Source organism: Myotis lucifugus, unplaced genomic scaffold, assembly GCF_000147115.1.
Source record: "Myotis lucifugus unplaced genomic scaffold, Myoluc2.0 scaffold_37, whole genome shotgun sequence".
In the NCBI taxonomy this organism is placed as follows: domain Eukaryota; kingdom Metazoa; phylum Chordata; class Mammalia; order Chiroptera; family Vespertilionidae; genus Myotis; species Myotis lucifugus.
Window position 1 is genome coordinate 6,917,469 of NW_005871085.1, and position 21,639 is coordinate 6,939,107.

Consider the following 21,639-nt stretch of genomic DNA (forward strand, 5'->3'; position numbering starts at 1 on the left):
AGGTCACCCTCGCCGGGGGGCGGAGGACAAGAATACCTCGCGGCGGATCCGGCACCCACCCGGGCCTGCTCTCGCCCCGCACCGCCCGGGACTCCCGTGGCCACCGGGCGGCGGCGGCGGCGGCGGCGGCAGCCGTGACAGGAAGTTCCCCCACGGAGACGCGCGCGCCCGAACACGTGACTCCACGCCCGGCAACACGCAATGCGCATGCGCCAGGCGAAGCGGGTGTGGCGCCCAACAGGTGACTCCGAGGGTGGAGTTCTGGGCGCGCCGGCAGCGCGAGGCTAGTTTTGCGGGCGGGTCCGGGGAGCCAAGCGGCCTGCACAAATGCGGTGGGTGCGACAGCTGCCCTCGCTCCATTGCACCTTCCCCACCAAGTCGCCTCCTGGGCGGCTCCCAGGCGCATGCTTACCTCACGGCCTTGCTCTGCCCTGTCGCGTGGGTCCGGCTGGCGCGGACCCCACCCAAGGGGAGGGCTTCTCTGCTTGCCACCTTCTTGGTGTCCTTTGAGCTTCTCCAGCAAAATGGGGGCGCACCATATATTTTTTAAAAGTATTTTTATTGATTTCAGAGGGGAAGGGAGAGGGAGAGAGAGGTAGAAAGATCAATGATGAGAATCCTTGATCAGCTGCCTCCTGCACGCCCCACCCTGGGGGTGGAGCCCACAACCCTGGCATGTGCCCTGATTGGGAATTCAACCCTGACCTCCTGGTTCATAGGTGGATGCTCAACCACCGAGTCACGCCTGCCAGGCCATATTTTTAAACATTTAGTAACTGTACCTTTTCCAATCAGGAAGTGGGTTAAATATTTAAGATATGACCGGCAGTGGGTGTTCGCTGCACCTCTTCATGACGTTTAACACCAAGTTCTTACTCCCCTACTCTGCAGGGCAATGAAATGGGGGTGGTAAGAGGCATTACAGAGCATCTTCCATCTAAAACAAACCTTGCAACGCACTCCTGCATATCTCAACTTTTAAATTATGTTTTGTAGTTAGCAATTGGAAGAATCTTGCATTTTCCTTGGACAAAGAGCTTTTCCATCTCCTATTGCTTTTGGTTGATTGGTTGCCCAAAGAGACTGACCTTAGCAGTGTAAAACTGAAGTTTTATTCCAATTTTTGTCATTAAATATAATGAAACTAGAGGCCCAGTGCACGGATTTGTGCACCGGTGGGGTGCCTTGGCCTGGCCTGTGCCTTCTCACAATCTGGGACCCCTTGGGGGATGTCGAACGCCAGTTTTGGCCCAACCCCCACAGGCCAGGCAGAGGGACCCCACTGGTGCACGAATCTGTGCACCAAGCCTCTAGTATGCAGCATATAAGATCTTTGGTTAATCTCTTCCTGCCCTACCCCCTGAGATTCATCAGTCTGTCCCACGTTTCCATGCCTGTGCATCTGCCCTCTTTTGGTCAGTGCACATCATAGCTACCGGTTGAACAGTCGCTTAGGCTTTTATATATATAGATATTTAATATATCCTCAAAGGTATACAGTATTTCACATTTGCTAGAATGCAACCTTCACTGTTCTCTAAGTTATCCCCCAGTGTCTAAAGCAATGCATTGTACATAGTAGGCATTCAATAAAAATAGTTCCTATTCCTGGTGTGAATTAACATGAGCACCAATCACTCACAAGTTTAAGAATAAACAGCACAATAATACAGTTGAAACCACTTATACACCTATCATGGTGCAAGACTTTCCTAAAGAGCTACCTACTCTCCTGAGTTATCCTTGAGCATTTCTTTCTATTTCTACTATGTATATATACGCCCTTAAATAATCCATCTTTTTGCAAGCTTTAACATTATATCATTGATATCACTGCATATATTCTTCAACTTCTTTGCTCAACTCTATTTGTAAGCTTCATCCACATTGACACTTGCAATTTATCTAATTATTTTTCATTTCTGTATGGCATTTCATAGTATGAAAATAATATACTTTTCCAATGGCTTGCCATTATAGTATTATGAACATTCTTGTATACAACTCCTAGGGTACACGTGTTTTTCTGGGGTATATACCTACGAGTGGAATTGCTGCCTCATAGGATTTCCGCATTTTCCAGACTAAATACCAAATTATCTACAAAGTATTTAATCCAGTTTATACTCCCATCAGTGGGGCATTTGGATTCCAATTGTTCCATATCACCATTGACAGGTTTTCTATTAGATGTGAAAAGGTTTTGACTTGCAGGCCTCTTTTACTATGTTTCCATTTTGTTGATCATTCCGGTTTCTTAGTCTGTGGATTACTTATTTACCATTTTCCCTTTTTTAAAATTATGCAATTCTTTTATAAAATTCACGAATTGTATAATTCTTTAAAATATTCTGACTGATCCTCAGTCCATTATGTGCAGTTATAAATATGTATATACACCTACATAAGCTTTTTCTGAACTATGATAATTAGTTTCAGATATTTCATCATGATTCTAATATTCTCCTACACTATCACTCACAAAATTTAAGCTTTACATCATACTTATTAACTAATATTACTGTAGTCCACAATGTATGTAATCATTTGCATCTCTTAAATATACAACCCAATGAAGACTCACAGTACAGTTAGCTCTCATTTCTCTATTTTCCTTTAGTTTAGAATAATTCCTCCATTTTGTTTTTGTCTTTTGTAATATTGACATTTTTAAAAAGGAAAAGTTGCTTTGTAGAGTATTTTCTCCTCAACTTGATTTAGCTGATAATTTTCTCATCAAATGTCTGATTGGTCAGACATTCTGGCAGGACTAGTATAACATGGATGATGTGTTTCTCATGAGGAAGCTTTAGATGTCAGTTTGTCCCATTGTTGGTTTCCAAATAAATATTAGAATTAACTTGCAAAGTTATACAAAAAAAACCCTGCCAAGATTTTGATTGGAATTTATTTCTATTTAGAGGTTAATTACATCTTTTTATTCCTAGATACCTTATATTTTCTGTGCCATCTAAGTCTTTTTCATTTAAAGATTTGTTTTTATGATATATGGCACCTTTTTAAAATGTACATTTTCTAGCTATTCATTGCTAGGGATTCTTTATTACTGATATTACTTCCAGCATTTCTTTTTTGTAAACTAAGTTTGTTTTATTCACATTGCTCAAAAGTTAAGATACATGACATATAGTGAAAGTCTTTTTCTAACTCCTGATCATAGCCATCCATTTCTTTCCCAGGGGCACCCAACATAACCAATTTCTTACATATTTTCCCCAGACTATTTTACACCAATACAGGTGATTGTGTGCAGATATTGATATACATGGCATGTTACCATTAAATAAATGGTGGGGCTACTAACAGAAATAAAAGTCAGAGGGAGGGTTTATTTGGTTTTATAACCTGATGTTTGTAATGACTATAAATTTCCCAAACACTCTGAAAAAAGCAAATTATTTAAAAGAAAATTCCAAACTACATGGTAGTTATTTCCCTTCGTTATATTTTGCCACAAAAATTCCATGTGCTTAGAAAAATAAAGTCATGTTCTTTAAAATCAGCTGTCCTTCCTTGTGAAGCTCTTCACTCTTCTTTCAGGGCGTACAGCACATCACCCTGGCTGACGTTGAGCCGCACGCGAAGGAGCAGGTCGTTCCTGCTGGGCTCCACAAGGAGGAGGCGGCAGGAGCCCAGGTGAGAGCACACTGCCATGGTCTCTGACATGGTGGGGTATGGGAGCCCCTCCATCCTGCACAGTTCCACGTGCTGCCTGTATACCTAGAAACAAAAAGCAAACCTGAGGTCAGCTGCCGGGACGGTTAAGAGAGGAAAGGTCGTCCTGGGTCTGTATCTGATCATGTATTTCTTCTTTTAGGGAAAGCAGATACTTCTTGACCAGGATATTTAATGCCTCGGAAGGCATCAAAGGCTGTCCCAGTGGGGGCACAAATGAAGGGCAGAATGCAGTACTATCTTCAGAATCAGAGGATAGCAGGTCTGAATCCTGGTTCTAGCAAATACCTAAATATGACACCCTGGGCAGGTTAGCTCGCTTTTTGAGCTTCAGTTTTATCTATTAAATATATTATAATATCTCTTGAATTAATGGATATAAAATGTCTAGTACTGAAATTGTTACACCAAGAGTCCTGGTATCCAGGGGCTGAGAATTCCATAATGGAGATTGTCAGAATTCAAGTCAAATTTTGCTATAAGGTATTTTCCTAAGCAGACACAGTGTACAGGTACCAAGGCATGACCCTTGGAAAAGCACAGAGGCACAGAGACAATACTGAATAAAGAGGCAAAAGGTAGCTGGAAACAGATTCCGACCCTAAAGCCCCAAGTGGGTCAGGCAAGTCTGTAGTAGTTTCTGGGCAGTCTTCTAACTATAAGTCCAACCCTCACTCCCACCCCCACTCCCACCCCCTACCCCCCATCAATACTGGGAGCTTGTCAGAAGCAGGGATATTAACCAATTCAGATGGGGGTTCCTGGTTCACAGCACAGTTAATGGCACATTGTAGATGTTCAGAAAATGTTTACATACTAAAATGAAAGTCACTGCAGAAGAGCTGTTTCAGGCTCTAGAAGGAGAATAATGGGCAAAATATGACCAGTAACTAAATGTTTAAAAAGGAATGTAAAGAAGTAAAGGAAAGCTGAAAGGAAGAAGTAGCTGGAAGGAAAATGTTTTTCTGAATGTCTAAAACATGCTTATACACAGAGGTACACACTCACACACACACACACACACACACACACACACACACCTTTGACAGTTCACCTTCTAAGGGAGCCATTGCCTGTGGACACTGGCCTGTGGACACTGGTTTTAAATAAATCACTAAGGCCTGAGACCTCAAGCTTCCTTTTACTGATATTGAAATGATGCTCAAAGATTGTGATTTTAAACATGGCTCATTCTGAAAGCGTCGCCCCCATTACACCACATAAGCTGTATTAGGGCAGTGACTTTTGATTGTTCATCTTTGAACCTCCCATCCTAGAACAGTATCTGGCACATAGTAAACCTTTAATCTAATATGTAGAAGCCAGTTGCTAAAGTTCTCCTCATGCAACTAAATAAAAATATCACATAAAAATAGGTGCTGGTTTGATATTCCTTAGCATTACCAGGTTACCACAGAATAGACAAACTATCACACAGTGATTGAAATTCCCACATATTTTAACAGCACCAGACCAAAATCTAGATGGATTTTCAAAAAGGAGATTGACCACCTGTTGAAATGTTGCTTCCTCCAGTCCCGATCGACGGAATTCTGCAAGGATCGCTCTCAGGAAGCTCTGTTCCATAACAGAGGAATTTCTTAAAGAAAATGAAGACATGTGAATTCTCAGTGTGGCTGCACCAACACCAAGAGGAAAGCTGGATAAAGCTTTTCTGCATTTTTAGAAAAAAATGGGGACTACTTCCTCCTATATTATTTGGGAAGGGGTCCCCCTACCCTCCCAGAGTCTTAAAATGATATAATAAATGCCACTTTGGAAGTAAGGAAACCCAGCAACTACATCTGGAAGGGTACCAGCACCCCATGATTATGCCCCTTAAGAAAAAAGACAGCGTCTTCAGTAAATCAGAAAAACAGGCTTCCACGGCCTTCCCACCGTGGCCCTCAGGCGGTCTTTCAAAGAAGGCTCAAGGCCAGGAAGCAGAAGCATCTTACTTGATGGCAGTGATGTACGCCGATGAAAACATCTCATCCACGGCTTTCAGCAAGTGGGCCACCGTGACCTGGCCAGGGGAGCCGGGCTTCTGGCAGGAGGACTCACAGATCTCGGTGGCACGCCTGCAGATGTCCAGGCAGCGTCGTGCATCTCCAGAGAGGGCTGCTACCTACAAGAGGGATCATTTTATTCCTTGAGGCCCCTTGCCACGTCAACCAACAGATTTTGTGTTCAGCTAAAAAAAAAAAAAAGGCGTTGCTGAGAATGGACTTAAGCTTGAAGTTAAGTACTTAGTCCTAGTTGGGAACCTGGAGGAAGCCCAGATAGAAATTATCACATTGTTAACGTGTTGGTTAACAATGGGGATACGCTCTTGAGAAATGCTTCATGAGGCATTTCATTGCTGTGCAAACATCCAAATGCATTTACACAAACCTACATGGTGTAGCCTTTTTATAAGTAGAAAGAATACACCTAAAATAATGATGACTAGTATAGTAATAGTCTCTTATTATCATTATCAAGTATTGTGTATGTACATAATTGTATGTGCTGTACGTTTATACAACTGACAGCAGCTTTGTTTACAACAGTATCAGCACAAACACCTGAGCAATGTGTTATGCTACGACATTACAATGGCTATGACATCACAAGGCTATAGGGATTTTTCAGCTCCACGGGTCCACCGTTGTATATACGGTCCTTCATTGGCCAAAATGTCATCATGCAGCACATAACTTTTACTGTGCCTGGGACTCTTTCCTGAGTCCAAACCTTTGTCTTGGTTTTACAGATAACTCCAAAGTAGGAAAGGCAGAAATCCATAGCTTTACTTAATGTTAGGGAAATGAAATCTATGAGACCGGTGCCCCACAATCACACTGACACATCTGAAAACACAAGGGTTCTCATTTCTTGTCTGGAGAGAAATATGCCCCCAGAAGCAGCCAGCCAAGGCCAAGAGGCTAAGGGGGGCGGGGATTGGAGGTAAAGCCATAGCCGAGCCTCCTCACAGCATTTGTGTGAATTTTGGAGACGGCTTGGTCAATGGCTAAACAACCAGAATCAAGAGGGAAGGAGGCTGCATGTCTGGGGGACCCAGAGAAGTCTGTGGTTAGCCGAGTCAGACCAACCCACACTACCAGAGGCTACACTGTTGCTCCTTCCTTTGCATGTGCACAGAGATTGGGGTTCCTGGGCTCCGTTCACAGGGAATCCTGTCCTCTCTCCCAAACTGACTTAAGCCACTTGCAATTTAAATTTCACCGAGGGAAGCTTTGGACTCACTGTGGCCTGCAAGGATCTCTGTTTCTATAGTCCCAGTGCTTGCCAACAATCCTGATCATTAGCCTAAGGACATGCTGAAATAATTATTTCCTTCAAATATTCATGCTACATTAAGTTCGAAAAAAGCAAATTTTATAGGCATATAGATACACAACACACAAAGACATTAAAAAGCCATTTCTGGGAAGTAGGATTACAGACGTTTTTAAATGTTTTGTGTATATTTCTGTTTTCAGAATTCAAATTTAAGACGCTCAAAACGAAAGTCACTTCTCCAGTAACTCAAGAGAGAAGCATGAGCATCAGCTTATATTCTTCCCTTCCTCTGACCTCCCACATCCAGCAGGTAAGGGTGTCCTGTGGATGTTTCCACCTGTCACTTCTTTCCTCCGAGCCCATTCCACTGCCTTGGGAAGCAGTACTGTGTTCACAGCGTGGACTGGAGCTGCTGCAGAGGCCTAGAAGCAAAGTGCACAGGGACCCCGGGAGGCAAGAAAACACCCAAAGCAGTCCTCACCCTGAGAGCACCTGTGAACCTGGTGACCATAAGCATCCTTTCTGATGGCTGTGATGGTGATGGAGACAAAAGAAAAAGCTGGGGCTTACCCAACATGGACTCTAAGAGAAGACCTTATATGATCATGGGCCCAACCTCAGCATAAGGGTGAATGAGAGAACCATCCTGCAGAAGGATGGCTAGAAAAATGGCCTGTTTTGACCTTGGTAATAGGTGGTGCAGGGTTAGAAAACTCACGAAGTCTTTGCAACCAAAAGTCTTCACATGGATTTGGAGCCCAAATTTATGTTGTGTCTCCTATAAACCTCTAGTGGAGAATGTTGTTTTAAAATGGTCCCAGTGATAGTGCCCTTCAGTAACTAACAGAAACAAAAACAAATTCCAAATGAACTCAACTTCAACCAGGCCTCAATTAATTATCTGATAAAGCGCTAAGGAGCATGAGCATATAGTACAAGAAAATAAGTAAAAAAAAACAACAAGATACAATAATAAGGAAACAAGGCCACATATACATGGGAACCAGCAATTGATAGAATTGGACTCACAAAGACTTTATAAATATAGTATACAGAATACAAAATAGATGTATTCTATTTCTTTCTATGTAAAGAAATAAGAGAGGCTTGAAATTACAGGCAAGAGTTTTGGGTAAAAATACCACCCAAATTTGATGCCTCCTGAATCGTTATTAAAAGACGAAGAACCACCCAGCTGGTGTGGCTCAATGGTTGAACATCAACCTATGAACCAGGAGGTCATGGTTTGATTCCTGGTCAGGGCACGTGCCCGGGTTGCAGGCTCGATCCCACGTGGGATGTGCAGGAGGCAGCCAAGTGATGATTCTCTCTTATCGATGTTTCTATCTCTCTCCCTCTTTCTCGCTGAAATCAATAAAAACAAAAAAAAGACAAAGAACCGTAAGAGGAAGGGAAGCAACAGGAGTAAACAATATAATTCTGCAGTTGGAAAGAGGTGGCAGTGTAGTGGTTGACTTAGAAGACTGAAGAATTCCTAAGACAGTAATGAGGAATCTAAGAACAAATCTAAATTATACTAAAAATCTACAAAATGCTCAGGTTTAGTGGTATTGAAACTGGTGGTAAAGTTTGGCTAAAATAAGGAGTGCTTAAGAAATGGATGCCCTAGACCAGGAGTCAGCACACTATGGCCCCACATGTTTTTGTAATGAAGTTTTAATGGAACACAGCTATGTGTATTCTTTACCGATTGTGCATAGCTGCTTTTGGTATTGCAAGGGCAGCGTTGAATAGCGGTGGCAGACTGTTATGGCCTGTAAAACCGAAAACATTTACTACCTGACCCTTCACAGAAAAAGTCTGCTGACCTTTGCCCTGGATCAGCGGTTCTCAACCTGTGGGTCGCGACCCCTTTGGGGGTCGAACAACCCTTTCACAGGGGTCACCTAAGACCATCAGAAAACACATATATAATTACATATTGTTTTTGTAATTAATCACTATGCTTTAATTATGTTCAATTTGTAAAAATGAAAATACATCCTGCATATCAGATATTTACATTACGATTCATAACAGTAGCAAAATTACAATTATGAAGTAGCAGCGAAAATAATTTTATGGTTGGGGGTCACCACAACATGAGAAACTGTATTAAAGGGTCACAGCATTAGGAAGGTTAAGAACCACTGCCCTAGATCCTCTCCCATTTCGTGCTGTTGGATGAACATTAGGGCCACTGTGGGGAGGAAGAGTTTAGGGCTCTGAGAAAATTTTGTGCCTTGTTAATTTGTACTGCTTCCATAAAACTCTTTGCCCTGGAGATGTTCCCTCTTATACCATGGCAGAAGACCTAAGATTTATTCTCAAACAAGAATAAACAAAGTCTCTAGGCCAGGACACCAGGAATTGTCAGAGGGGAGGGATGTCCCTAACCATTTGCATCCTGAACTCTGACGCCAGCCCACCTACCACACCCCATACTGCCCTCCAGGCAGGACACAGGAAGCCAACTACAGGAAATCTGACCATCCCAATGAAAACAACTAAAGATATGGAAATTGCCCCTTAAGACTCTCCCAGTGAAGCTTACTCAAGTGCTCTGAGCTCCCAATAAGCTTTGTAGTCTCCATTCTTATACCTAAGTGGACAACCAAGGCATCTGAGGGAAGGAACAGTGCAGGATAAACCAACAGACAAAAGCACCTTGGAGGAAACGGAAGAAGATAACCTAAATAGGCATAAAAAAGGACCATTTGGAGGAAAAACATAAACTTTTAGAATTTGCATGATGGAAGTGAAAAACTCTACCCAACAGAGGATCACATGGTACCTTGGGGGATCGCTCTTGGAAAGTGAAGCCTGGAGACGAGCATCCTCTGGCCCACCTGACCCCAGAACCTAACACAGTCAGTAGCAGTTCTGAGCAGGTGCTGCAGACATGTGCTGCTGCTGTAGGCATTCAGAGTTCACACCAGAGTTCACACCATCCCAGGCAAGAGACTAGAAATACATTTATAAATCTCTTAAGTGCTGAAATACGGTGGATGGGTGGTTTCTTGTGTTCAGCTTGAGGGAGATATTTAACCCACTTTATTCTTCAGTAGCCTCAGATAAGTCTTAGTGGAATCTCGTTTGGCATTCTCCCAGTGAGCCTGGAGGATGTAAACGAGGCTGCGGCCCATGAGCCCCGAGTTTGACATGCTTGAATGTAGTCCAAATTTTATACCTACCATGGAGCGTGCACCTTGCTAGACACTGACAGGCCAGCAGAGGACATTTGGCTCAAGCGGACTAGAAAGTCCTGAATGAGAAAGTGGCCCCAGCCTCATTTCGTGGAAGAGCCAGTGGTCACCTCATCTGGCTCAATAGGAGGCAGCCACATGGAGGGCGAGACAGCAGGCCAACGATAACAACGGCCAGCACTGATCAGTCTGAAGGACAATGAACTCCACCGCCCAGCCTCCACCTGTGGTTGTTGTGCATAAAATTCAACCCCAAGGACAGCGGAGGCTGAGTCCTGAGCTTCCCCCCATTCCCTCTAATAAACTCCCCTCTTGCTGGTTGCGTCCATTTCCTGGAGCGACTCCAATCTTACAGGCACCTTATGGACATGGTTGAATTTCATTCTCACAATGACCCTATGAGGTAGCTAGTATTATTACCATTTTTCAGAGAAGTAAACTGAGGCTCAGGAAGTTTTAAAGTAACTTTCCTATAACCTTCCACACGCCTGTTAAGTGTTAGAGCCAGAATTCAAAGCAGGTTTGTCTATTTAACTATTCTGCTCCTTTCATTATACAAAGCTGTCTGCTCCCTGAATCAATTAATTTTCGTTTTAATTGATTAAGCCCACCATAGTCATAGCCCCCTATCATACAATAAGATTTCAGGAATTTTTCAGGACTTCATTTCTACTGTTTGTATTTGTTTTTACAAGACTTCCTAAATTTCTCTTCATCCCCAGAGCACCAGCACAGGACCTCACACCAACAGGTGCTCAGCAAAGAATTGCCGAGTTTTGTAGGTACAGCTAGGCCTCCCGACGGTGACTTACCTTCCTGGCAACCAGCTGGATGGCATCATCCTCAAAGGCCTTTAAGTGTTTGAGTCGGGACATTAGGATCTGCTGCAGCTGCCTGTAAGTGTAGGGCTGGAAGGACATCCTGGTGAAACCCTGGGGAGCCAGGATGACAGAGAAACAAGTTCATGGATTGCCCTCTGATAGCCCTGGTGGAAAGTTAATTCAGTCCCCAAATCCATAAGAGTGTGCAGATTTCATGCTGGGACTCCCACTGCTTCCAGCTCTTCGTTACTGACAATGGTAGTTCTCAACTACTTTTCATTTAGTTTAAAATATCCTTTTATTCTGCCAGAATCATTGAGAAGTAGAGACAAGTAGAGGTGCTCCGATGAGAGTGGACAGGAGGATCTTCAGCTCTATGATCTGTGCAGGCACAGCTCCTGGTCTCACTCGCCATGCCTAGAAGTACCTGTGGTTCAGGCTGAACCAGGGGTCCACGAGGGCAGAGACTGCATCCACCTTGCTCACTGCTACACTCTACCCATCTAACACTGCCTGGCAAGGGAAAGTGCTTAAATACATTTTAAATATAATTAAACCTCCAGGGCTCTGCAGTTTAACAGTGCACAGGCAGCAGAACATCAAGATGTGTTTTCAGCAAATCATGCAATGGCGATATGTTTAATTCCAACTTAAAATGAGAAGAATTTTAGAGTCCACATTTCGTACTTTTCCCATTTATTTTAGGGTCCTGTGTATTCATTTTTGCAGGACTCCTTAGCACAGCTTCTGCATCTGTAAGAACAACTTGAGAACGGCCCCAACACCTACCAGTCGGCTCGACACCCGGTTCATCATGAGGCGCTCTGGCAGGTCCATGGTGTTGGCGATGGCCAGGACCACAAGCTGGGCCTCCCTGTGAGTGGGCCAGTCAAAGAGATTGTACATGACATCTTGTTTCTGAGTCCACAGAAGGTCAAGCTGCCGGGGAAATGGAGAGAGATGCAGGGTCAACTACAGAGACCGCGCCAGGGCCCAGAGTGAGACCTGTCACCACTGTTTTAGCTGCATGCGCTTCTCAGGGCACATCGGCAGAGCAGCAAGGAAGTCAGTGGGCACGTGCCACTTGCCACCAGACAACAGGCTTAGATGAAGGAAGGAGCCAAGCCTTCCGTCCTGCCCAGTACTTGCTCCCAAAACATCTCGGTCAACAACCATGTGGCTTCTTTCCCAGTCCTGCTGTGGGCACCTCCTTACCTCATCCACAAGCAGCACGGTGGTTTCCTGAGAGGACCCTTGGGTGCGAAATCGCTTTGCCAGCAGTTCGGCTGCATGGTTAGCTGTTGCCTTTTGGCCTGTCATCTTCTGCATTGGGGGAAAACAGGGATGGTGAACTCTAAGGGCTTAAAGTTAAATCTGCAAACAGAGGAAGCTATTTAGTCTGAGGATTTCAGGATCCTATACTCTGCCTTCTACCCTAAACTTGGAAGGCACCAAGACAGAAGATAGAGAAAGTCTGTGTGATTGAAATGCAAATGAACCACAGACTAGTCCCAGAAGCCCCTTCAAAATCATTACTTCCTAACTTTATAACTGGACATTATCTGTTACAAGAGAACAGCTAATGAACCAAGAGTGAGGTGCAAACTTGCACCTACCTCCAACCCTTTTCTAGTCTGCCACACTGCCTCCTGTGTGCAAATGGTTTTCACCATGACAGTAAGTACTAGCTTCCAACATTTCATAACAAGCTCCTAGACGTTAAGGTCCCTGTGGGTAGGAATTCTGCCTTTGCTCTTGCTATCTCTACTCAAAGAGCAATGCCTGGCATGTTGAAAATATGTAATATGCACAAAATGAAGTAAACCTTTTTCTTTTCATGTACCACCAAGACTGTATTTTCCAAAAAGCCCAACCTGCTTTGCTTACCTGCAAGATCTGCACGTAGACTTGGTGGGGCTCTGTCAGTTTCATGCCATTGACTTCAATGTATTGAAAGGGAGGAACATCATTTGCTTGGGCCGCCTGCTGCAGACAGTGTATTACCTCGTGTACAGTGGCAGTCTTCCCGGTCCCAGGTACCCCAGAGATATACATGCACCTAGGCAGGAAGGGAAGGCGTGAGGGTTAGGTCTGTGCCAGCTGCCTCACCAGTTAGGAGTGAGCAAATGTCTGCTGAAGGAAGGACCAAGAGCCCTGAAATGTGGAGGTGGGGGCAGTTGGGACCATCCTTGGAAGCTGATTAGAGCAGGGCCTTTTCCATAGAATCATTCATTCCACAAGCAATGGCAGTGTCATTTTTCTTTGAAAAACAGAATTCCTATTCCTACAGAATAACTTTGACAACAAAAAGCTGCTTTAGAAGCTTTAGGCTTTTCCCTGTTCTCCTGACACGGGCAAAGACCATCTGGCCGATCTCTGACACCTGAGGGGTATACCAGCAGGAGCCTTCTCCCCCGACCATCCGACCTGGCTCAGCATGACTCACCCTCCAGTATGGTCAAGGAGTTTGCTTTCCACAAAGTTGTAGATATCTTGGAATTCCTTTTCCCGACAGGGAAGAGAGTCAGGTACAGCAGAAACATGCAGACTAAATAAGGGAAAAGGAGGATTTTAGAAGCATTTCACCATCTACTCAATAATAAATTGAAAGACTTATCTAGTTTCTACATAAAACCTTAATCACAAACCCAAGGGAATGTCTTCATTCTCAAATCTCTTCATGTAGTTGCATAATCCCTTTCTCCCCCCAAATCACCAACTCAGTGGTGCTAACCAAAGGTACACGTCACCTGGGAAGCTTTCCCCAAATCACATGGCTGAACCTCATCCCACAAGAGATTCTGATTCGGTTGATTTCTGGAAGGATGCAGGCTTGTATATTTTTTAAAAGTCCCAACACAGTTCTAAAGGGTGTGACACTTGAGAAGGAGCGTCCTGACTAGTCACCTCCATCCCTGAGAAAAGGATGGCAGTAGACTGGACGGTGACTCCTAGAACCAGTCTGCATTAGCTGACCCAGACACCACTGGAGAGGTTTCTTCTCTCTGAACACACATGTTCATTTTACTCTGTTATTACTCCTGTTTCACGTGAATGAACGCAGAGGCCCATCTCTTCCTATCTGAAAGGGGCCCGTGAGCAGTGTTACCTTAGCCGGGCCTCCTCTAGCACGCTGGCAGGTCCCCGGACAGCCAGGTTTCGGCTGCGGATCTGGGGAGTGGCAGAATGTGGCATTCTAGGCTTGGGCTATATTCAGAAAGAGAACATATTTCAGAAAAAAACAACACACACACACACACACACAAACCAACAACAAAGCAAAACACCATCCAGGACACATTAGCAAATCTGATTCCTGATGACTTGCTAAAAAGAAGAGAGGTGGTGTATTTCTTAGTTCTTTTATGTATAAAATACCATGATTCTCCCTCTCTCTCCTCACATCACACATACACTTTGTTCATAGTCCAAACACAATTTCTTTTTTCCAATTTACACACAGTATTAGGATTTGAAAACAATGTCAATCTGGGGAAAGAATAAATGAAAGTATGGATTAAACACTATTTAAAAGTAAAATATTACTTTAAAAAAAAGATAAGAAATTATAAAGAAATCCTAACTACCCTGCCCAAACATAAGGTTGAGTGGGAGGCATAAACTGGGTTTGATTCAGAGGATCTTCCTAGAGATTGGTTTGAAAACATGGTTAGACCTTGTTTACCGGCTTAACACCTAACAACTTTGGAGAAAACAGGAAAGGAGTAAGAAAACCTTGCTCAGAATGTATCAAAATGTCACCCCAATTAATTTACTAGTAATTAATAAATAAAAAGAATGTATCAAGAATTTGGTAGATTTCTGGTCTTTTTGATTATGCTAAAGATGCCCTCACACCCGATATGATATCTCTTCTTCTCGGTGGGACCCAGGAGATGCAATCAAACCAGAAGGTAGGGATTCTTTGCATAAAAAAGAATTCCAGGTAAGATCGCCTCACGTCTAAAAGTTATCTATTGGATTTCCTTCCATGGAGGTGTTCCAAAGAACAATATGCTCCACAAAAAAATTTAACTGGTCAAAGACTCCTGCTCTAAGGCTCTCTCTGAAGGTCGCAATAACATTAATACACATCTGAACATGGGAAGACTCTTTGTTAAAGTTCCATAGGAAGCAGAAGAGACATCCATTATTCTCTTCCAGTTACACAACTCATTACCAATACCTGAGTAGTACTCCTTGTTTCTCAGGTGTATCAAGTGACACTGTTACCGGACAAGTGACTGGACCCTGAGCAGGTCTGCCTACAACCAGCCAGTAGTGTGTAGGTTCTTGACTTCGTGCAGGAAAAATTTCATGACACGAGTCCAGGTGACTATGAGGGTACATTTATTAGGGCCGGGGACAGTAAAACAAGGAAGGGTTTAGCAAAGTAGAAGCAACAGAAGAGCCTAGGCTGGGCTGCGTTAGCTCCCTGGGAAGTCAGAGAAAAGGGGCCCTTGGAGACAGGGTCAGAGGGTGAGCCTGGGACAGCTGCCACTGCCCACTGCTCCCCTGGTTGCAAGTCCCATGGGTCCCTTAGAGTTTGGGGATGCACAGATGTGGGAGAACAGGGGGAAGGAAATGGCACGGGTTGCTCTCCAGAGGGAGAGCATGTGTTGGGTCCTTTGTTTCGAGGCTTTTATCTCTCTCTTGCAGGCAGGAATCAGGGGAGGTCTCAGCAGAATAGTCATTAGTTTTCCTGGTGTGCCCTTTCAAGTTCATGATCTTATTGATTGGTAGGTGCCAGGGCAAGGATCATTAGTTAATGCAGCTGCTCCTGGCATGGCCTACCTGGGTTTGCTGCATTTCTGGGCCTGGAGCTTAAATACAACTGAGGCCTAGACATGATCTCTAGGGAGGTGACCTTCTGTGTCTGGCTGTAAATTGCTAGGCCAGTTTGTTCAGCTGTCCGTCTCAATTTCTCTATTCCACTTGTCCTGGCTTACTGGCCTGTCTCAGAGTAAAGCCAACAACACGGCTCAGCAGCCCTGATTCAATACCCACTGAGCACTGATTACACTCAAAGCTCTCTACTGGGTTTTGTGGGAAATGCAAAGATCAAGTGCCAGTTCTTGTCCTTCCCTCTGGAAGTTCGGCTCTTGGCCATTTGGTTTTGTATTTTAAAGGGAACTCAAAAATCACTATCTACTGCACAGGTGGGGAATGTCCAGCTCGTGGGCCACAGAAGGCCCAGGAAATCATTTGGTCTGGCCCTGCCAAGGCATTAGGGGTGAGTTAATTACATGTTTGACCAAACATAGCAGGCTAGTTTTTAAGTTCATAATTTTGTATAGCCCTCGAATGATGTTATAAATATCCAAATGGCCCTTGGTAGAAAAAAGTTTCCTCACCCCTAATTCTGGATTCATTTTCAGCCCTAGGGTTCATGAATATTCCAAGTGTAATAGCTTTCAATACAACAGACCTGTACTCAGAACCCATCTATTACTAATAATAGTGTGATATCAGCCAACACATTTTAAATTGAGAAGGATGCTTCACTGGAAAATAAAGCTAAAAGAACCTTACGGTTTTCTTTGGTGTCTTGGAGGGGGTGTGTAAGGACGACTTCGTGGAAGAGCGTAGGTTCCTGGACACACAACTGCATGTTTTCCTTGGAAGGGATGGTGTCGAAGCCTCTTCCTCCTCACTGTCCGAGTCTGCAATCTCTGCTGCAGGCAGAAATTCTTCCTCTTCTTTGTCATTTTTGCTATCATCTAAAAACCTGAATGGTGGGACACATTTTCTGATATTCAGTGTTTGAAGTCTAAATCAGAGGCACCCTAACAGGTTAGTGTAGATTAGAGGTGTTTAAGAGTGTCTGCTGTGGTGAGCAGTATAAGATGTGCTCCACTTGCTTGCTACTGAGGTACTCTGGCAAGGGCTTTATTTATATTATTTTGTGACCTGTATATTATTATTCCCATTTTTATAGATGAAGAAACTGAGGCTTAGAAAGGTTATGTAACCTTCCCAAGGTTATACAGAGAGTAAATGACAAAGCTCGGCTTCACATTCAAGAGCATCAGAATCAAAGTTCATGCTTATAGGCATCCCTCTAACAGTCTTGCCAGGTGTGATTATGAGGCCCCGAGAGCCACCTATGCCCAGAACAGCATTTCTTGCCCCTTTCTAACTGACTTTTATGTAAACTAACACAATTCCAGACATACTAGGTAAAAAGGTGAATTTCAATGGAATAGCAAATAACAAATAAGAACTGTAAGAGGCTTTAAGAAGTGGAATAAGATTATAGACACCACAGATGGCAGTGACAAACGTACTTCTGCCTGCCAAGGAGCACTCTTACCGAAGCTGCTGCCTGATCCGATTCAAAGTCAAGAGGGAACTCTTTCTGCGGATACGATGGGGAGTAGAGGTAGCTTCATCCTGAGCGTCTGGTGTCTGTGCCTCCCTGCAAGGTATCACAGCAGTTTCAGGCACTGGCGATCAGCAGCAGGCTCTAGAGGAGTCAGGTGGCCTGACTTGCTCCTATTCCTTTTGCAGGAACTAATCACTTTGCTAAAAAGTTTGTAATTGACTAAAACCCAGAGAAAAAAGTTTGCTTAAAGCTTATTATTTAAATAAGACTCACCATTCAACTAGAGACCAAAATATACTAACCTCAGGCACACTATCTTGTCCTTTTTTCTCTCTGACATATTTATGACTTTACAATCTACCCTGCAGAAATGCAGCTATATATTAAATACAAAGCATTTATCAAGCAAACCTATGAGGAGCTGGATGCTGGAATTTCTGAGCAGGAAACACTGAAATGTGTAATTTCTGGCTCCTCACAGTATTTGTGCAGTCCTCACATTATGTACAAACACCGCCTAGTGCCAAAATGTAAACTTTGTTCTAGATGCATTATCTACATGTATTTGAGAATGGTTTCCAGTGTTGTTTTTTATAAACTAAAAAAATGGCTGTTAAATTTGGCAAGTAATGAAATCCATGACTATGAAGCAATTCAGGTTTAGGAAGTTATCATCTGAAGCAGTGATCCCCAAAGGGCATCTGATTATACCAGAATCATCCAGATCATTTCAAACTGCAGATTCTTAGGCCTAACATTTGGAGATTAATTCCCTATTCCTGGAAAGAGGCTCAGAAACCTGTGTTTTGGAAAACCTCCAGGTGATTCTGACACATTCAGACTTGCAACCCCCTGCTCTAACTTTACGGACTGTGACAACACATTTCACATCATGTGAACCGTCTGGATTTGCTCTGGGAGGAAGGGTAACGTCCCCTCACCTCTTTTTCATCTTTTGTGGTTTCAGAACCACAGAAGGCACCGCGGAGCTTCTCTTTCCCCCTCTTATAGGGTCAAGTGTTATTTCCTGACTAATCTCTGTGGTTTTCAAAGCTGGGACCCGGGTTCTCAGGATCATGGGACGTTCATGTGAAGCCTTGTCTTGCTCAGCACAGGAGCGTCGCCTCTCCCCCGTTTTCTCTGGGGCTTTCAGAGCTGGAGATGAGGTCTGGAGTCCATCAGGCTGAGACCTCTTAGAAGGTGAGGTGATCTCAGAGGCCACTTTCCGTTTAGTCCTGGGAGACTCCAAAGACACCTGTGAAGTCTGCTGGGAAATCCCAGTGTGAGGTGTCACAGGGAAACCTGGGCCCAAGAGAAATCACCACAAAGTGTGAATTTTCTAACTAGCCCTATACACACCCCCAATCTCATTATAGCTAAATGCATCCACTGAAGTCATACAGAGACATGAGTTCTCCATATTTTGAATTATCCCATGCGTTTCCCCTCCCAGGTCAGGTAGCTATATTATTTTTAATCTCTCTCCTAAATTCTGTGGATGATTTTCCTAGTTAGAACCATAAGTCAACTATTAAGTCAGCTTTTATAGGTAATTGGATTTCTCTGAAGTAATCTACCAGATCACTGCACATCCTCAGCCTCATTCAACAAACAGCATTTGAAAAACTTATACCAATAAATACCACATGATCTCACTCATTTGTGGAATAGTGAACAACATAGGCTGATGAACAGGGACAGATCCAGAGACAGAGAAGCAGCGATCAGACTGTCAAACCTCAGAGGGAAAGTAGGGGAGGGTGGGGGTAAGGAGGAGAGATCAACCAAAGGACTTGTATGCATGCATATAAGCCCAGCCAATGGACACAGACAACAGGGGGGGTGCGGGCATGAGTGGGGGAAGGGGAGGTTTATGTGGGGAATGAAGTCACATATGTAATACCTTAATCAATAAAGAAATTAAAGATTGGGGGGGGGAAAAAAAAAGAAAAACTTATACCAGTGGCTCTGTTGACTAACACCAAGGCCTAGATTTTTCTTAGCTCAGATTAAGTCTACCAATAGAGAGAAGTTGGATCCCTGGGGGCAACCAGTTGGGTTCAGTGAATACACAGGACCACATTAAGATTTGCTCCTCTCTCACCATGACTGCAAGCACCACGAACCTGACATTCATTCACAGGTATCAATTGAGCTGTTAAAATGGCAAGGTATGTGCCAGGTGCTCGGAGGAAACAAAAATTGAATGAGACAATCCTGGTCCCCAGTCACAAGATACTCTAGTCTAAAAGGGTAGATGATATACATGGGTGTCTATGATATGAAGTAAAATAATTGTTCTAAAGCACCTAAGTGCTAATGAAGATGGCTAATAAAGATAGAGCATGATCAATGGATAGAGCGTCGGCCTGCGGACTCAAGGGTCCCAGGTTCGATTCCGGTCAAGGGCATGTACCTGGGTTGTGGGCACATAGCCAGTAGGGAATGTGCAGGAGGCAGCTGATCGATGTTTCTCTCTCATCGATGTTTCTAACTCTCTATCCCTCTCCCTTCCTCTCTGTAAAAAACCAATAAAATATATTAAAAAAAAAAAAAAAAGATAGGGCATGAAAGAAAAGGCCAGATCTTACAGGTCTTTGAACATGAACAGAAGTAAAATAACCTAACTCTATTTCACCTATAATATAAACATCAGAAGAAAAATTTAACCAACTTTACTTCATCAATGGAATGCATTCTAAAGGCATAAAGCAATGCAAATAAAATTTTAACTTTCACTTGATTAAGTTTACTGCCAGTAGTAGTATTGGTATAGCTATTGTGAGACTCTTCCATGTGTATTAGGCTTGCTCCTGGGAGTCAGGGCTCTCCTCTCTAAAGAAGGTGAGACAATCATGTACTGTGGGAAGAAGGGGAAGAGCCCTGTTATTTATAGACTAGAAATATCAGTATGATTTCAAGAATTTTAAAGTATATATGTCTTTTAGCTCTTCTACTAGGGATCTAAAAGGCAATGTCACCTTAGTAGCAGAGATCTTGAATAGCTCATTTGCTATTATTTTTAAATCTTTATTGCTGAAAGTATTACATATGTTCCTCCTTTTCCTCCCATTGACCCCTTCTAGCCCATCCCCGGCCCCCTACCCCAGGCCTTCACCACCCTATTGTCTGTGTCCATGGGTTATGCATACAAGTTCTTTGGTTGATCTCTTTCCACCTCCCACCCACCTTCCCTCTGAGATTCTGAAGTCTGTTCCATGCTTCTATGTCTCTGGATCTATTTTGTTCATCGATTTATTGTGAAATTCATTTACAGAGCTCAGTATCACTAATCATAGAAAAATACAACAATGGCATACCAACCTCACACCTATTAGGATGGCTACTATCCAAAACAAAAATAACAAGTGTTGGGAAGGAGGTAGAGAAATTGGAATCCTTGTACACTGTGGGTGAGAATGTAAAATGGTACAGCTGTTATGGAAAACAGTATGGTGATTCCTCAAAATGGAATTACTATACAATCCAGAAATTCCACTTCTGGGTATATACCCAAAACGGAAGCAGGGACTTAAGTAGATATTTATATACCTGTACTCATAGCAGCATTAGTCACAACAGCCAAAAGGTAGAAGCAACCCAAATGTCCATTCACAGATGAATGGGTAAATACATTGTGATATGCACATACATACCATGGCATATTATTTCAGCATTAAAAAGACAGGAAATTTTGACACATGATACAATGTGGATATTCCCTGAGGACTTTATGTTAACTTAATCAGAAAAAGACAAATACTGTATGATTCCACTTGGATGGGGGAATTAAGAGTTACTGTTTAACGGTTAGAAGATGATGGTGATGGTTGTACAACAATGTGAATATATTTAATGCCACTAAACTGTGCACTTAAAATAGATTAAAATGGTAAATTTTATGTTATGTATATTTCAACATGTGTCCGATCGGTACCTGGCCCACTGCTGCACGAACTTAATATTGTAGTATGAATTAATATCTTATTCTTTAGCCTCAATTGCCCACTGTGATCCATTCCACACTTACTTCCAAGCTCTAGCCTCTTCCTTGCCCTTGGGGTAACAAGATGGGCAGGAATTTGGTGAGATTTGGAGGTGGAGTGCCTCAATTCAATCCTTTTGACACCATGCTTTGCCGTGGTCCAAGAAGGGCTGTCTATGCTGCTATTCTTGGTTTCCATGGGCTTCTGGCCTCTAGGACTGCCTTCTTGTAGCTTATTCAACTATGCAAACAATTCTGGGGATAGTGGTTTGAAGTTCTCCTCCTCCCAAGACAGTTTCACAAAAAACGTCTTCTCATTTT

General features: G+C 43.3%; 2 protein-coding genes and 1 long non-coding RNA gene across 8 annotated transcripts in view; 1 reads left to right on the top strand and 2 right to left on the bottom strand.

Moving 5' to 3' along the window:
- The window catches only part of CC2D1B (coiled-coil and C2 domain containing 1B), a 17,344-nt gene extending 17,195 nt beyond the window's left edge, over positions 1-149 (bottom strand). The window contains exon 1 of one of the 2 annotated variants that reach the window (XM_006087324.3): positions 37-149. The gene's annotated coding sequence lies outside the window, so the exon portion shown is untranslated. The remainder of the gene's footprint in view (positions 1-36) is intronic. The other variant, XM_023752776.1, reaches the window with a different exon arrangement.
- On the top strand, positions 118-14,818 carry LOC106696941. Of its 4 annotated transcripts, none has more exons than XR_002828915.1 (6): positions 118-241; positions 3,562-3,657; positions 3,839-4,006; positions 7,182-7,291; positions 10,910-11,083; positions 11,714-14,818. It is a non-coding gene; the product is annotated as an uncharacterized LOC106696941 (long non-coding RNA). The 4 variants fall into 4 exon arrangements; XR_002828914.1 differs by having other exon boundaries at positions 11,738-14,818; XR_002828916.1 differs by lacking the exon at positions 7,182-7,291 and having other exon boundaries at positions 11,738-14,818.
- ORC1 (origin recognition complex subunit 1) lies at positions 3,344-21,630 on the bottom strand. 2 transcript variants are annotated; one of them, XM_014454605.2, is made up of 13 exons: positions 21,364-21,630; positions 18,275-18,635; positions 17,322-17,426; positions 16,541-16,736; positions 14,118-14,215; positions 13,455-13,556; positions 12,896-13,067; positions 12,224-12,331; positions 11,798-11,947; positions 11,000-11,119; positions 5,655-5,824; positions 5,209-5,296; positions 3,344-3,741 (listed from the first exon to the last, which is right to left on the bottom strand). In XM_014454605.2, exons 1-13 carry the CDS (start codon positions 21,515-21,517, stop codon positions 3,547-3,549), a joined length of 2,019 nt encoding a protein of 672 aa, XP_014310091.1. In that variant the 5' UTR covers positions 21,518-21,630; the 3' UTR covers positions 3,344-3,546. The 2 variants fall into 2 exon arrangements, with proteins under 2 accessions (XP_014310091.1, XP_023608545.1); XM_023752777.1 differs by lacking the exons at positions 3,344-3,741; positions 5,209-5,296 and having other exon boundaries at positions 5,681-5,890.
- Positions 21,631-21,639: the final 9 nt, after the last annotated feature.

Coding starts and splice junctions, on each gene's coding strand:
- ORC1 (XM_014454605.2), bottom strand. CDS start 21,517: ATGGAAACCAAGAATAGCAGCATAGACAGCCCTTCTTGGACCACGGCA. Junction 16,737..17,321: donor CGGATCAGGCAGCAGCTTCG/GTAAGAGTGCTC, acceptor CCCACCATTCAG/GTTTTTAGATGATAGCAAAA. Junction 11,948..12,223: donor CCGTGCTGCTTGTGGATGAG/GTAAGGAGGTGC, acceptor TTTCCCCGGCAG/CTTGACCTTCTGTGGACTCA.